At 41.2% G+C, this 18,275-nt stretch overlaps 1 protein-coding gene across 2 annotated transcripts in view; it reads right to left on the bottom strand.

Moving 5' to 3' along the window:
• Positions 1 to 18,275, bottom strand: part of ida (anaphase promoting complex subunit 5 ida) — a 163,749-nt gene that overhangs the window by 120,262 nt on the left and 25,212 nt on the right. For both annotated transcript variants that reach the window (XM_067146186.2, XM_067146187.2), the window contains exons 4-5: positions 17,927 to 18,170; positions 2,622 to 2,778 (exon numbers count right to left, since the gene is read on the bottom strand). In XM_067146186.2, coding sequence (XP_067002287.2) covers positions 2,622 to 2,778; positions 17,927 to 18,170 — 401 coding nt within the window. The remainder of the gene's footprint in view (positions 1 to 2,621; positions 2,779 to 17,926; positions 18,171 to 18,275) is intronic.

Raw genomic sequence — 18,275 nt, 5'->3', positions numbered from 1 at the left:
TTCTAGAAAACAGATCTCAGAGAATTAGAGTAGGCGAAGCTTTAGCTGACCCTGTAATAATTAAGAATGGAATTCCTCAAGGCAGTATTACTGGACCTTTATGTTTTCTTATATATATAAATGATATGAGTAAACAAGTGGAATCAGAGATAAGGCTTTTTGCAGATTATGTTATTCTGTATAGAGTAATAAATAAGTTACAAGATTGTGAGCAACTGCAACATGATCTCGATAATGTTGTGAGATGGACAGCAGGCAATGGTATGTTGATAAACGGGGTTAGAAGTCAGGTCGTGAGTTTCAAAAATAGGAAAAGCCCTCTCAGTTTTAATTACTGCATTGATGGTGTGAAAGTTCCTTTTGGGGATCATTGTAAGTACTCAGGTGTTAATATAAGGAAAGTTCTTCATTGGGGTAACCATAAATAGGACTGTAAATAAAGGGTACAGATCTATGCACATGGTTATGAGGGTGTTTAGGGGTTGTAGTAAGGATGTAAAGGAGAGGGCATATAAGTCTCTGGTAAGACCCCAACTAGAGTATGGTTCCAGTGTATGGGACCCTCACCAGGATTACTTGATTCAAGAACTGGAAAAAATCCAAAGAAAAGCAGCTCAATTTGTTCTGGGTGATTTCCAACAAAAGAGTAGCGTTACAAAAATGTTGTAAAATTTAGGCAGGGAAGAACTGAGAGAAAAAAGACGAGCTGCTTGACTAAGTGGTATGTCAAAAACATATCAGATGTAAGGCTTTTCAGCCGTTTGGTCTATTAATCAGTGTTTTGTCTTAGGTCTGACACTAGACTCAACAGAGTGAGATGTGTCAGACCCTACCCACTGACGCTGGGGTGTATGCAGGTGAACTTATCAGAAGCCCTTATAAGAGGCACAGTCTGATAACTGCATAGGGGAGATAAATCTCCGCAATGGAATTATTGCCCGCATAGCAATTCCGAATGGAAAATTCTAAATTCCCTCAATGGGAATTTAGAATTTTCTATAAGTGGTATGTTCCAGCTGTCAGCGGAGAGATGGCGTGGAATGACATTAGTAGACGAATGATTTTTTTTTTTGATTATTGCGACGATGGGATAGGAAAGGCCTAGGAAGTGGAAGGAAGCGGCCGTGGCCTTAATTAAGGTACACGCCCGGCATTTGCCTGGTGTGAAAATGGGAAACCACGGAAAACCATCTTCAGGGCTACCGACAGTGGGGCTTGAACCCACTATCTCCTGATTACTGGATACTGGCCACACTTACGAATGAGTTTGAGTGGCATCTTTAAAAGTAGGAAAGATCACAATAAAAAGATAAAGTTGGAATTCAAGAGGACAAATTGGGGGAAATATTCATTTATAGGAATGGAAGTTAGGGATTGGAATAACTTACCAAGGGATATTTTCAATAAATTTCCTATTTCTTTGAAATCATTTAAGAAAAGGCTAGGAAAACAACAGATAGGGAATCTGCCACCTGGGCGACTGCGCTAAATGCAGATCAGTACTGATTGATTGATTGATGGAATGGATACTTCTTAAAGGATTTCAACTGTACGCATTCCGATCATAGGGCCTCGGATGAGTTCCGTATTGTTATTTTTTATCACTGCATCCCCATGCCGGGAGTGGGTAATTTGCAGCATGCTGCCTTCCTTGGATGTGGGAGCCGTTTCTCAGGCTCCCTATCTGGAATCGAAATCTGATTCTTCGTTACCTATTACAACCATAGTAGGCGCAGAAAGAAGCGTCGCCGGTACAAGGACCATGCAATCAGCCCAAAGTTAGTCAGGGTCACCAAGGCAAATGGACCAAACGAGCTGACCGATGATTTTTATTTAAGAAAAGCATCCTTTCCACTTCTGGTCAGGACTCTGTTTGCATGTATTAGCTCTACAATTACCAGTTATCCAAGTAAAGTTGTATGAGCTAAGGAATCATAACATAAATGGTAACAATAGAGACAAAATATATGAGGCATTCATATTCAAACCACAACATTCCCACTTTTTTCTGATAATGAGTTGCACACATTAATGTGATCTCCAGATTAGATGTGCCAGTAAGCGACATACGTTGACAATTTCTTACAACTTGGGTGTATAGGAATCACTAGTAATATTCAAACCATGACAATTCCTCGTGGTGATGAAATGCAAACAACAATATTTACGTCAACCAACAAGCTGTCCTGAGAAAACTACGGAAGTGGAAAAGCCCGGGTTTGAATTTAAAGATATTCTTATACAAGGAGCAGCAATAATGTACCTGTGGGGCTGATGACCTAGATGTTAGGTCCCTTTAAACAACAAGCATCATCATCATCAACTGTACCTGTAAATATTTTTGGTAAGACCAGCAAGTGATTTGTATGAGTTTCCTTTGACTTCAGTATAAAATTTCTCCAGATTTCTTTTTAATTTTATAAAAGAAGTATTGGTATGTAATGTGAATAATGAGTTTCAATATACCTTCAAAATTTCAGATGGTAATTGCCATATGTTTCAAAATCTAACTTATTCATGATTCGATGTACCACACAGAACTATAATATAGTTAGGGATTACTACACTCCCATGGAGAATGTTGAAGATATGAAATGTTCACCAGAAAATATTATACATACCGCTTCTCCACACTCAGAATTGGCTAAAAGTAGATCTGTTATCTTCTCCTGTAATTGAGGTGGTGGAAGTGCTGACATTTCATCAGTCTGTATCAGTGAGGCTTGTTGAGCTATGAAGAGCTCTGCTTGCCTTCGTGACCAGCATCCTCGTTCCAGCCTATAATTTAACACAAGATATGAAATGAAGTAAATGTAAACATAGAAATTATTATAGACAGGAAATTTTGTACATCCCAGGATGGCTATTACAACCTGAGGGGTACAAAATTTGTTCAAACATACCGGTCCATTGGTACTCGTTTCAAGGACCACCAGCAAAATATCCATCTCAACCAGACAGACAAGTCAGCAATAGCTGAGCGTGCCCTATCAACGGGTCATGATGTTGTGTTACAAGATGTCCGAGCTCTTATCCATACTAAACACTACCGGTCAAGAATTATACAGGAAGCTGTGGAAATATGTAAAAATATTAACAATTTCACCAGGAATACTGGCTATCAATTAAGTAATACATGGTTATCAGCCATTAAGCATTTACGTAGGCAGTTCTCTTCCCTGTCCTTTCACTACTGTTATTTTGTTTCGGTGCTTAAAAAAATTCATACTCTCCTCACCACTAGATGGTTCACCCTAGGCTATGTGCTATGGTCATACTTTCATAACATATGTACACTTGTTACAGTATCATCCCTACTTCTTTTCACTCCTGTGTCTTCAAATCATTGTGTACGTCTTTCATTCCCCACCCCCACCTGACTCTCACTCATTTTCTTCTCTCGTTTCTGCTACACACTTTTGTTTTCCTCTTCAGCTCTATTCTATTCTTCCCCCATGTCAGTCTTTCTTTCAACTCTTTTTAAAAATTTCTTCTAACACATTCATCCCTCATTCATCTGATGAAATTGCTGTTTACTTCACATGCACATATGATAGACCAAGAAACATCTTACTAGGAGCTAAGATGATATCGTCACCTCCCACTCGGAAGACACAGGGGGCCAGCCATCTAGTGATGAATGAGAGTACCACTTACTTAAACCAACGGTAAAGCATTCTTAAATTCAAACTTTCTGTTATTTGTAGAGCATAAGATAATTTAATGACCTAACCTGTACTGTATAACGTTGTAACATAGGCATTTGTAAATAATAGAATTCTGTCTATAGTTCCTGGAAAGATCTAGAAAGTTGCATAACTTTGTACTGGGTGTGTTACTTTGTTGGTATGTGTTCTAGAAAGTGTGTTCTGTTTATTCTGGAAAAATACGACTTTCGCGATCATGCGTATTCTAGAATGTTAGTCTGAGTTCTTGATCGAAAGTAAGGTTGTGATTGGTGAGTCTAGGTGGCGATAGGGAATACGTGCACGCTGATTGGTTGCCTCCAAGGCCAGTAATTCCTATATATAGTGAGCGAGGTAGTGTTCGAATAGATTCTGTATCCTGATTTCTGTCGGTCTCGGTTTATCTGTCTGCGAGCAGCCTATCTGGATGACGTCCCTCGGTTTTCGGGATGGCACACTCCTTGGGTAAGCACTCTTGAATCCCGTTCCTGCTAAAAATTCCGTAATGTTCCGATTTGGTTTTCATACAGGAGTCTGCCCTAACCTCGCCTAGATTCACCAATTTAGTTACTTATGACGCCTTAGTTTTCCTGCTAGACTTACCTGTTAATTTTCCGAGGCATTCCCGTTTTGTTTCACTAAAATATGTATACTGTAGTTTAATAGCATTTCCCTTGGGGTTTGCCTCTCATAGTTTTGTATCACTTTAGGTACGGTACGCTAGATTTTGGATAACCTGTAAATTCCATTGTACTACTGCACTGGTAACTAGATGTACAGCTGATTTGTAATTTGAATTTACACTGCTACGAACAACCTATGTATATCACTGAACTTATAACTCATAACTTGGAATGTATATGTAGAATTATCTTGTAAATAATATTTTTAAAACTAAGGATCACGGTGATTCATTTCGGAATCCGCTATCTAAGCCATGTCCATGCCTTTGGTAGGTTCCCAGCCCTTCCATCTTCCCTTATTGTCGTTCACTAGTTGGCCCTACTGATAGTTACGTACTTGTTTTGTTGGAGATCTGCGTATGCTAGCTACTGTTTTTCCGAGTGTGTAGTGTTTACTTATATTGTGTATTGTGCTCTTACCCTCCCTTTTAACTGTGTTTGTGCCTTGTTTAGTGTTACCACTGTAGTAGAGGTAACATTTGGTAGCAGAGGCAAGCGCTAGGTTGCGGAAGAAGAAAAGTGAACCGTGATCATACCTAACCTAAAACTCCGTAAGAGTTGTGGTTCGTATATCGCTTAAAATCTTGGTTCTACCTGTCAGGATGGCTCGCGCTGTTCCTAATCCTTTCCATTTAAGGAAGGCAGAACTGATTTACGAGTTAGAAATTCGCAAAATTAATTCGACAGGGAATGTCAGAGATGACACTAGCCTGTTGAAGCAGTCCCTTGACCTACCTGTAACCATACCTGAGTTAACTACAGACGAGTTGCGTGAGTCTTTGGCCGTGATTGAGGACAGGTTACCCGACTTTAACGCCATTCTTTTGTCCTTTAGTGCTTCTAAGCCCTCGCATGGCCAATTAGCGCGGGTTAAGGGGCAGTTAGCACATTATTTAGACAGGATTAAGGATTTGTTGTCTATTGAATTGCCGGAAGTTGAGCGGCAGAAATGTCAGACGTTACTAGAACAGTTTTCCACAATTTTCAACAGAATCAGTGGTTTGTTTGAAAGCAATAACACCGTTTCTCAAATTCAAGTGTCGATCCCATCTGCAATGAGTGACAGTGTTAATTGTGGCGAGGCATCTGTTGCTGTTCAAGTGGGCAATCTGACACCTAGTGCTGGTGTTAGGCATATTCAGGAGTCTGAGGTGACTAATGCTGCCCTGGGATCTTCTGTTTCATTGTCTGGACCTAAGACACCTGTAAGTCATTTTGATGATACATCTCTTTTGCATGTTGGTAACCGTACTAGTTTTCCTATGATTCCTGCTAATTCCGTTGAAGCTCAGTGTTTACCTTCTATTCCTAATCAACCCAGGTCTGATTCAGTGGTGCATAACCACCCACCTGTCCTACCGCCACCCGTATCGAGTTGCATAACCTCTACACAACCGGTGAATGCCCAAATGGTCTCTCAGATTAGTGAGAATCTTTCTCAAATTAGGTTGTCTGCGCCCGTAACATTGCAGGATAATGTTAATCCTAACCTATCCTGTACTCCGGCCTTTTCACAAGGGCACCCGAATCAAAGGCACGAGGCCTTGCTAAACCCTCTGGATTATTCTAAGCCTTCCCAAGCACCCCCTACACCTGTCTTCCCCCAGATTTTCTCCAATCTGCCTCACCCGTTGACCACTGTGTTTAAAGGTACCTTGAAATTTTCAGTTAACTCCGTTGATGAAGTCATTTCCTTCCTTCGCTTTTTAACCGAATTCAAGGATCAGGCAATAGTGTATAATGTCAGTAACGACAATGTATTTCAAATTCTATACCCACATGTCTCTGGAGCTCTTTCTGAGCACATTGTCAGGGGCCATTACTGAAAGATGGTCAGTAGATCAATTTCATGCCCATGTTCTTGAATATTTCATTCCTGCTCGTGCCTTGTCTGCATTAGTGCAGAAGCACTATTTTAGAGTACAACATTTTAATGAGTCACTATCTGAGTATGTTCAAGACATTAAGCTCCAAGCTAAAATTTTCCGGCTCCACTATTCAGAGGCTCAGATTGTTGCCAACATAGTTGAAGGCATCGCCCCCAAATATAGAACATATCTGGCTCTTTCACCCCGACCTGCAACATTCGCCCAGTTGGAAGCAGTTACAGTGTCCGCTGAAGGCATTCGATATGCTGACCAGCTACGCCTGGCATTAGCCCCACCTCCTATAACCGTACCCCCTACTCAGGATTATATAACCACCCCGTCACCTGCTTCCAACGCGCGTAATCCCCGTTCATGTTTCAACTGTGGCTCCACGGCTCATCTCAGGCAGGATTGTCCCAAGGCCGGGACGTTAGACAATAGGAAACCTGCGATGGATGGAGGCTCGTCCACCAGTACTTCTTGCCGTAACTGTGGATCAACTAGGCATTTCTCTAGGCAGTGCCCACGTAACACTTCTGGCTCTGGACCGCCAGGCCGTAGTAGTGCTAGATGACTAACCGCCTGTTCTGATGACAAATCCCAAAGCATGGCTTCTTGTCTTATCGATCATGACTGTACCTTGGTTGATCTACTTTATTCTGAGGCAAATGATTGCTCCCAGGCTGACTCGGGTCTTCATTTCTTACAATCTTGTAGGATTTCTGCCATACCTTCTTTTAAACTACCATATTTAGGCATAGAGGTAAATAATGAACCTGTCTGGGCATTGCTAGACTCTGGGAGTAGTGTCACCTTGATGAGCAAGACCTGGTATGATTCTATGAAAACTGTTTGCAAGCTACCTACATTACAACCAGTGTCCTTAACATGCCATACTGCTAATTCCAATTCATTGAATATTGTAGGGTCCCTACAGGTCAAAATTAGAGTCCGTGATTTCACCTGGAAAATGCCAGTGCTAGTGGCAAAAGATTTATCCTGCCAATTCATATTGGGTGCAAACTTTATTGCTAAAACAGGCATGATTTTGGACCTCCAGTTCAACAGATTCCATTTTAAATTTTCTGCAAGAACATTTGAGCTGTGTGATCGCTCCCCTATTCTGCCTTGCCACGTTAACGCTGTTCCTGAAGATTCCGATGAACCCAAGGCTTTTGATTTTAATCACTTACCCGAAGAGCAGGCCAATCAACTTAGGAAACTCTGCGATAAGTTCCCTGATGTCTTCACCGACAGGTTAGGTGTCACCAATGTATTAGAATACAAAATTGAGGTTACGGATAACATACCTGTTCGCTCTCCTCCGTACCGGTTGTCACCTCCCAAAATGAAAGCCCTGAAGGCTATCATTGATCAAATGCTCGCTGATGGAGTGATACACCCTTCCAAGTCAGCCTATTCTTCTCCAATGTTTCTGGTTCCCAAACCACAAGGTGGTTATCGGCCTGTAGTGAACTATCGGATGTTGAACCGTAAGGTAGTCCTCCAATCTGTCCCACTTCCTGATTTGCACTCTTGTTTTTCTTGGTTTGCCAATGCAAAAATTTTCACCACTTTCGATTTAAATCAGGCTTATTACCAGATACCCCTTGCCGAAGAATCCAAGCATCTCACTGCATTTGCAACCGATTGGAACCTATATGAATTCGAACGCGTCCCTTTTGGCCTAGCAACTGGAGCGGCTGTCCTTACACGGTTACTAGATTATGTCTTATCGGACATTAAGTTCAAGTTTGTTTATAATTACCTGGACGATCTCGTAATTTTCAGCGAAACCTTCGAGGAACACCTACTCCATCTCAACGAAGTGCTGGAAAGACTGCGTAAAGCAGGTCTAACCCTCAAGGCATCCAAGGTTTCCTTCGCACAACCCCAGATGTCCTTCTTAGGACATATCGTGTCGGGGAGGGGTGTCGCAATCGATCAGTCTCGTACTGCCGCCATCCAGAATTTTCCCTCTCCAAAGGACGTCAAGGCTGTAGCCAGATTCATTGGCATGGTGAATTTCTTTCGCAAGTTTATTCCTAATTTTGCTGAACGTGCAGCTCCATTGAACGATTTGAGAAGAAAGGATGCCAAATTTGTGTGGGGTGATGCCCAACGTGAAGCCTTCATGGACTTGAAATCTGCCTTATGTAACACCCCTGTACTGGCTATGCCAGACTTTTCTAAACGCTTCATCCTTCAGACTGACGCATCTTCCTCAGGCATATCCGGAGTTCTTCTACAGGAATTTCAAGAAGGGCGTCGTCCTATTTCTTATGCTTCCCGTGACCTAAATCCTGCTGAGCGCAATTATTCCATTTATGAGTTGGAAGCCCTGGCTGTTGTCTTCTCCTTAGAACGCTTCAGAATGTACCTGGAACATCTCCCTTTCGATCTGGAAACTGACAATCAGGCGTTGAGTTGGGTACTGGCCAAGCCGCGAAAGACCGGTCGTCTAGCACGATGGGCAGTGCGCATCTCAGCCTTCCAATTTCAAGCCCGCCACATTCGTGGCACGGAAAACGTTGTGGCTGATGGCCTCAGTAGGATGTTCCATCCAGACAGCTCTGACCCTCAATCAGAGCCAGTTGACTCATCTCCCGAACAAGTATCAGCTTTTGTCAATGTAGTTCTCACTGACTATCCCTTCCTTTTCAAGGATATTGCTAAACATCAAGAGGATGATCCTGAGTTAAAAGCCATTGTCGACAGGATTAAATCCGGTGAGCATGTTAAGCCCTATATTCTTAAGAATGGTGTCTTGTGTTGTCCTGCTCGTGGTCGCAGAGACCCCAAAATTGTAGTCCCAACTAACCTGGTCCCGGCTCTCTTCAAATACTTTCATGAATCCCCAGTGGGCGGTCATCTGGGCGTTTTCAAAACAAGGGAAAAAATCCGTAACCACTTTATTTGGAAATCCATGGATAGTGAGATCCGTACCCTTGTCAAGTCCTGTAAGACTTGCAACATCAGTAAACCTGCCCCGAATACTCGTCTAGGTCTCTTGTCTTCTGAGCAAGCTTCTCGCCCCATGGAAAGACTGTTCATAGACTATATTGGTCCTTTCCCGAGATCTCGGAATGGTCATCGTTTCACACTCGTGTGTGTTGACGCCTTTTCGCGTTTTACGTGGCTGTTCCCCACTCGGATGGCTAACGCCAACACCACCATCTCGTGCTTGAAACAGATATTCGCCTCGTTTGGACCCTGTCAATTCTTGGTAAGTGATAACGCAAGAGCCTTTACTTCTGGCCAGTTCCGGAATTTCTGTTTTGATCTATCCATTGCTCATGTAACCACTACCCCGTATTACCCAAAGCCCAATTATGCTGAGAGAGTGAATCGTAACCTGCGATCTGCCCTAATCGCTTATCACTCCTCAGACCATTCCAAGTGGGATTCCTCATTGAATTGGTTGTCATTTGCATTTAACACTGCTGTCCATGAAAGCCACAAGCAAACCCCTGCTTCGTTGATGTTGGCTTTTACTCCAAATTCTCCTCTATCTAACCTATGGTCAATTAATGATCTTCTGCCCGACGATGCCAGCCCAGAAAAGATCCGAGCTAATTGCAACCGTGCACGAAAGAACTTGAAGGTTTATTACGCTAAGGTCCAGCGTAATTACAACCACGGGCAAAGACCGCACGATCTCTCTGTGGGCGACTAGGTATTTATTAGAACACATCCCGTCAGTAGTGCTGCGGACCATGTTATCAGTAAGTTGGCCCCCAGATTTCAAGGTCCCTGCACCATTTTAAAGTTCCTCACCCCGGTGACATTATTGGTGAGCGATCCCGAAAGGAAAAGGATCAGCAGAGTACATCTCTCCCAGATCAAGGTACCTTAAGTCTGGTAGGGAAGGGTAAATACCATTGTTGGTGAACTTGTAGATTTAGTTGTAAGTTATTTGTAAGAATTTAGTTATAAAATAATTTTATTGTGAGGTTATTTATAAGGTTTTGGTTATAAGATAAGAATAAGTTTTATTGTAAGTTAGTTGTAAGTAATTGTGTAAGTGAATACTTTGGTATCCTCTAGTGTAATCGATTTAGTATTATAAGTTAGATAAGTGTTAGTTTAGGGTCACTACTTGGAATTTTCTTCCTTTTACGGTCAGGTTTAGGGCACCCTCCTGTAGTTTCTTTTCACCCCCACCATAATCTTGTCATGTGAATTTTAGATATCAGTGCTTACCCCGGGGCTAGTGCCCTAATATCCCTGGTATGCGAGGGAGTCCCTACTGCATATTCATTAAGCCACCCATCGGGTGACTCTACGCGAGATCTTGAGCCCAGCAGCATACTTTTACCTCAAAGTATTTCCCTGTCTGCTGTGGTTTGTGTGTGTTACAGCGGCTGCAGTGACCAGCTTCTTCGGGCAGCAACCTGAAGTGCCAAACTGGGAGGCACACTGTGTGCTTTGGGCGGCACCATCCGGCACCACTATCCTGCGGGGAATGTCCTATTGGTGGCAGGGGGACTGGACGGTGTCTCACCCCTGCTTATTTGGTGCAAGAGACCTCTGAACTGCATCTCACCTAGGTGTCGGGTTTGGACTGACATTGAATGGAGGCTGGCGTCAAACGGCCGTGTCGGCAGCCGCATCATCAGCAAGAACCTGTGCCCTAGCTGTGCTGTGACTGTTGTGGGAAAGTAGTGCAAAAGTGTTAGCAACAAGTGAGGAGTTTTGGTATTTCTAGAATTTGGAAGAAAGTATGGTGTACATGATTTGGTGGACAGACTACAAATTGTCTAATCATATGTGAAAGAAGGCATTTTGAAGTGCAATGTGACAATCCATGTGGATTGTGATATTTATTCAAGAGGTGGATCTATATTATTTTTGAAAATTATGTGACAGTTTGTGTTGGTTGGTTATCGCAAAGGCTACTTCAAGAAATCGTGTGTGTTAAAGTGATGTACATTTACTATTGGTACTGTGTGAAAACGTTCTATCGCTTGCTCCCCAGTGATGTTATATTATTGGTCGAGCAGGGTTCGACTTTCGGGGGGAGGAAGATGTTACAAGTGAACTATGTAGGATGAGTGGAATGTAATCTTTTTTAAAGACTTTATTGGCGAAGTACCATATAATGTTTCATTTATCATGACCTAACCTGTACTGTTATTTGTAGAGCATAAGATAATTTAATGACCTAACCTGTACTGTATAATGTTGTAACATAGGCATTTGTAAATAATAGAATTCTGTCTATAGTTCCTGGAAAGATCTAGAAAGTTGCATAACTTTGTACTGGGTGTGTTACTTTGTTGGTATGTGTTCTAGAAAGTGTGTTCTGTTTATTCTGGAAAAATACGACTTTTGCGATCATGCGTATTCTAGAATGTTAGTCTAAGTTCTTGATCGAAAGTAAGGTTGTGATTGGTGAGTCTAGGTGGCGATAGGGAATACGTGCACGCTGATTGGTTGCCTCCAAGGCCAGTAATTCCTATATATAGTGAGCGAGGTAGTGTTCGAATAGATTCTGTATCCTGATTTCTGTCGGTCTCGGTTTATCTGTCTGCGAGCAGCCTATCTGGATGACGTCCCTCGGTTTTCGGGATGGCACACTCCTTGGGTAAGCAGTCTTGAATCCCGTTCCTGCTAAAAATTCCGTAATGTTCCGATTTGGTTTTCATACAGGAGTCTGCCCTAACCTCGCCTAGATTCACCAATTTAGTTACTTATGACGCCTTAGTTTTCCTGCTAGACTTACCTGTTAATTTTCCGAGGCATTCCCGTTTTGTTTCACTAAAATATGTATATTGTAGTTTAATAGCATTTCCCTTGGGGTTTGCCTCTCATAGTTTTGTATCACTTTAGGTACGGTACGCTAGATTTTGGATAACCTGTAAATTGCATTGTACTACTGCACTGGTAACTAGATGTACAGCTGATTTGTAATTTGAATTTACACTGCTACGAACAACCTATGTATATCACTGAACTTATAACTCATAACTTGGAATGTATATGTAGAATTATCTTGTAAATAATATTTTTAAAACTAAGGATCACGGTGATTCATTTCGGAATCCGCTATCTAAGCCATGTCCATGCCTTTGGTAGGTTCCCAGCCCTTCCATCTTCCCTTATTGTCGTTCACTAGTTGGCCCTACTGATAGTTACGTACTTGTTTTGTTGGAGATCTGCGTATGCTAGCTACTGTTTTTCCGAGTGTGTAGTGTTTACTTATATTGTGTATTGTGCTCTTACCCTCCCTTTTAACTGTGTTTGTGCCTTGTTTAGTGTTACCACTGTAGTAGAGGTAACAGCAATGTTACTTAACTCTAAAATTAAAATCTCAAAAATTGGAAAAGATATAACATTTATAAAATGTTGTCTTGGCAATAACATGCTTTCTGTTTTATATCTTAACTAACTGTAAAAAGTCTTTATGGCTGATGATGGCTCAAGGAGCCAAAATTGTACCAAAGTTAATTAAAATAATTTAAGAGATTTGAGGTGTGCTTTCATGGAATATCCCACCATCTTGAAACAAAAAGCACACAACTTTGATCCGCACAGCATGGAACGGCAACCCAGCAACAATGCAAGAAGGGCAATGTTGGCTACCACGTCTTTTGTTCAGAGGCACTTCACAGCTCTGGATGAATATGGTCTTGTCACCCTGTGCAAATTTGGATTTATTTGTTCAGTAATTCTCAAAGACATCTGTTTTTCTGTAGTAATAATAATGTCATTGGTTTTCCGTCCCTCTAACTACTTTTAAGTTTTCCAGAAACACCGAGATACCGGAATTTTGTCCTCCGGGAGTTCTTTGACGTGCCGGTAAATTTACCAACATGGGGCCGACATATTTGAACACCTTCAAATAACACCGGGCTGAGTCAGGATAGAACCTGTCAATTTGGGCTCAGAAGGCCAGCCCCTTAACCGTCTGAGCCAATCAGCCTGGTGTGTTTTTGTACTGTTCATGGGCTTCTTTCTTGCAGTGTTGTAATTATGATGGTTTTGATGTAAAAGGTCATAATGAACAACCTACATATATATTATTTTGTTACAGACTCAGTAAATCCAGTCCCACTCACTTTTGACATATGCCAACATACAATATTTTAAAACAGTTTTGAAAATACTGAAATCATATTTTCATTGTTATTCTTAATTATAAATGAGTACCTTACCAAATGATACTGAAATATATGTTCAGCAGATGATTATTCCCATTCTTTCAAATTCTTCTTGTCACAGATCTAGTTTAGTTTCAATTTCTGTTTCTGTCTTACCCAGTAATCATCAGCGAATAAAAGTGCATTGTTGTCTGACCCTTCCATTTCACTCTTTTATAATCTCATTCATTATAGTAATGAAGAGAAGTGGTGATAGAAAACTTCATTGTTGGACTTCACTCTTCGTTTCAAATCAACTTGACCTGCCTCCTTCAATTTGCATACAGCTCTTTGTTTCTCGATAAAGTCTGGCACTTCATTACATTTGACATCCCCATAAATGCTTACATGGTATGCGATCATATGCTTTCTCAATATCCAAAAATACAACTATAACGGTTCTATTCTTTCTCAATATTTTCCAAGGAACATTCTTGTCAAAAAAATTAGGTCTAGGGTTGATCTGTTTGATCCAAATCCATGCTATTCTTCCTCAAGTTTAGGTTCAACAAATTTTCTGATTTTTCTCTCCCGGATGGACTAAATATATTTTTAATCCACAAGACATTGTTACACTTCTTTTAGTCAACCTTCTTAAATAGTGGAATGATCACTCGTTAGTTCCAGTGAACGGGGATTTCATTTTCTTCCCAAATTTTATTCAGTACTCTGTACAACCATTGTATTCCAGGTTCTCCAACTGTTTTGATCATTTCCACAATGAGCTAATCCAGATCTGCAGAATTATTGCTTTTCATTTTACATATTGAAGTCTCCACTTCCAGCCAGGTCAAACTTTCTACATTATTGTCTGTAGGGTTTGGAGAGTCCTCTTGTGTGTCATCAGTTGTATTAGAGTTGAAATATCTACTGAACTCTTGTAATATTTCATTTTCACTTCTAGTTACCTCTCCGTTTGGCAGCTCTACTGTGTTGATAGTATTATCATAATTCTTTTGTTTTGAACAATGTTATACAGCAGCTTCTTGTGTTTGTCTTGTTCTATTCCGTTTGTAAGATCTTTGTATTTCTCAACGTTAACTATCCTTTTGATCTTTAATGTTTTCTTCTCTGTAAAATGATAGTTTATCCACAATATCACTTGGACTTCCTTGCATTCTTGCACAGTATAAAGCTCTTCTGGCACCATTTCTATCATTGACAGAAGCTTTTACATCCTCATTCCACCCTACTGTTTCTTTGGATTTTATTATTTGGCTCCGACATCCACATACTCTCTCAGCTGTCTTCACCAATGCTCTCCTCGGGTTAGACCATCACTCATTCGCAGATCGGAGATGTTCTTTTAGGAAGATCTTCTGAATATTATACCGAAACATTTCCTTCACCCTTGGTTCAGAAATCTCCAAGTTTTCATTCTTAGTGTTTTTCTGTTGTGGACTTCATGATACCTGTAACCAATAGCCTGTGGTCTCCATCCAAATTTTCACCAGGGATTACTTTGACATCACTTACAACATTCCAAACTTCTTGGTCAATTACTGTTCCATATTTATCGTTTCAACTATATGTTGTGATCTTGTGTAAGTCCCTTTTCTTAAACCAAGTGTTACCTACAACAATATTGTTTCTCATACACAGATCTAGAAGAGTTCACCCTCTGCCGTCCTATTCCCCATTCCATTAGGACTCAAGGAGGATTCGTAGGCCAGTCTGTTGGATCCTACCTAAACATTAAAATCTCCCATTACAATCCATTTGTTCTTCCAAACTGATCAGGAAGGCTTCTTTTCCTTCATTTGAACTTCCTGATTGTGGGACAAAGACCAGGATTTTTTGATATTTATATTCATTTCAATTTACTGACACTTCAATCTGGCTACAATTATCTATATCTTTATGAAATTTAAAGCCTATTCTATTTCTTGACTCAAAGTTACTTCTAGACCAGTATAGTTTATAGTCTAACTGGAGGTGTCTTATTCCTGTTTTCTTCCATTTTGTTCCACTCATCCCCACGATGAGAAATTTCCTCCTTTCCATCACATCAACTATCTCTTCAGTTTTATTTGTCATCGTTAGAATATTCAAGGTTCCAATCCTGCAACCAGGTCTTGATTTGGGTTTTATAGCTGGTGAAGCTTCGGGCTGTAAGCCATCATATGCACCAGTTGTTGTTTTGAGTTCTTCGATCCAAGTCTCATATTTGTTTTGAAAACATGCTTAATCTGCCATTGGACAGCTATGCCTAACGTGGCTTCTTCACCACAACTACAACATATTCCAATAACATTTCAAACAGAGTTTGTTACCTATGAAGATTATGTATCACAAAATGTGGCATCATAGTTCTTAGTACAAATACAGGGTATCTGAAAATGAACAGAAAAAACAGAAAGATCACTATCTCTGAAACTACTGAACGCACTGCACTGCAATTCAAATAGTTCAAGAGCAACTCAAAAAGTTTTGTTAGCTGACTGCACTGACAGATGGTAGAAAATTATACCATTCTACAACTGCAACAGAGAACCATTTTTCAACAGAAGGGTGTCCTTCCCCACTACACCAATTTGGTGCACTACTTTACTGATGAAATTCCTGACTTCCTGACAGCTGGATTGGAAGAGGCCATTGCCATCATGATCGCTGGACTTTATTTCCCTGGATTTCTTTCCAGGGGCGGGGAGGGGGGGTTCCCCCCCCGTGGGTGGTGGGGGCAGTAGAATAACACCCACGATATCCCCTGCCCATCATAAGAGGTGACTAAAAGAGAGCACAGGGATTCAACTCGGGAATGTGGGTTGGAGACCACGGGGCCCTCAGCCGAGTCTTGGCATTGCTTAGACTTACTTGTGCCAGACTGCTCACTTTCATCTACTCTATACTTGGGGACAAAACATGACGACCTCGCCTCACACCACTACTCTCCAGCGGCGGCTTGGTGTCTATTAGCGGTTTATAGGATTTAATATGTCTGGGTTTCATAGCTGGTGAAGCTTCGGGCTGTACGCCATCATATGCACCAGCTGGTGTCGTCTTGAGTTCTTCAATCCAAGGCTCATATTTGTTTTGAGCATGCTTAATCTGCCATTGGCCAGCTGGCTTCTTCACCACAACTACAACATATTCCAATATCATTTCAAAATGTGTGGGTATCTGAAAACGAACGGACAAAAAAAGGAAAGATCAACATCTCTGAAACCACTGCATGCACTGCCGGAGCTGCTAAATTGTCTACTGCACTTAACACGAAGAAAGGGTAAAGAGTGAAGTGAGTAAGGAAGATTGTGGTTTGGCAACCTCTCTACACCAAACAAGGATCATTTAGAACTCGTTAACTCAGCAGGGTGCAGGGTGTGATTGACTGTTGGCTTCCAAATCGCTTCCACGAACTGCGGCCGTCATTATTTGTCCCCAAGTACATCTGATCTCCCTTGGTCAATTTTTGTTTATTTCCAACCTCGACGGTAATAGGTCACGAGGCCTAGGGGGTCTTTCAGTTTCATGTCCTTCATGGCCCTTGTCCTTCTTTGGCAGATATCTTCAGTTTTCAAAGTGTTGGACCGCTTCCATTTTTTTTCCCTCTGATCAACATTAATAGAGTATGGTTGCCTAGTTGTACATCCTCTTAAAACAACGACCACCACCACCAACTCCATGGGGTTTGTTAAAGAAAAAGTACATCGCAGTTGTATGGCCATTACTGCAAATCTGCATGACCAGATCACCAAGGTGATTAGTCCGCCTGGTGGCCATGAATGTTAAGGCGTTGAAGTCTAAACAGTCTGACACCGTGGTTAGCCAGTTCGAGTCCTGTTGGTCAAAAAATTTTCACCATCAGAATGTTGGCCGGTAAGGTAGGGGAGGTGGTGGTATACAATTTCTAATCACTAGATTGCGTGCCAAAAGCCTGGATTAAATTCCGAACCTCTCCACATTGCTCATATGGAGTGAGTGCATATGACACTGTTGATGGTGATTTGTCCGTCGGATGGGGATGTTAAGCCTTGAGCAGACCCCTCGGTGCTATTCGACAGGAGTAGGCTATGTGCTGGCACTGGGTTTCACCCTCTCCCTTCCTATCATCGTATATCACGTCATTCATTTCATCTCATTAACTCCTCTGATCAGGTTAACGTCAGGAAGCGCATTCTGTCATAAAAACCCACCATGACAGATTCATCTCATCTCAAACCCGACCCCGTAGAGAAACGGGACAAGGATTGGGCAAACAAATAGATCACCAAGATGATGGGACTAGTCACACCAGAGATGCTTTTGACCGTGTAGAAGGAGATCAACCGCTGCCAAGAGTTAACCCACACTATAAATGATGCTCACACAGAGGTCTCTTAAAGTTTTAAGTACCTGTTTTCAAACTGTAATACGGAAAATAAATTGGTTTGAGAAATACGAGTCTCTCTATCATCAGTTCATCCCGTAAAAACAAAAACTGGTTTGAAAAAAAAAAAAAAAAAGAACTCTATGAACAAACACAAGAATGAATGAATAAATTCATTAATTTAAAACCTTTAAGAAACACACATACAATATATGTAATAATTAAGAACTTAATAACTTACTTGGTTTCAACAATAATTTTGTCTGATGACTGGGAAATCTCTGAACTTTCAGGACAAGGAGAAGTAGCATCACAAAGGGACATTTCTACTTCATGACCAGAACTGAGGGTATCGTCCTTGCATTCCACAACTCCCTTCTTCATAGCTGCTCTCTCATAATATTTTCTAAATGACTGGTATATTGATACAACCTGAGAGAATGACAGCTTATCAAAATAGACCACTATCCTTCGAAGATAGAGACCTAAAACATAAAAGATTTCAAATCAGATTTCACAAACATAAGTCAAGAAGGTTTTCATGTGATTCTAATTAAACTCTCGGTAAATTGCTATAGTGATTATGTTCT

Source organism: Anabrus simplex, chromosome 4 (genome assembly GCF_040414725.1).
Source record: "Anabrus simplex isolate iqAnaSimp1 chromosome 4, ASM4041472v1, whole genome shotgun sequence".
Lineage (NCBI taxonomy): Eukaryota > Metazoa > Arthropoda > Insecta > Orthoptera > Tettigoniidae > Anabrus > Anabrus simplex.
This window is presented reverse-complemented; position numbering and strand designations above follow the sequence as displayed.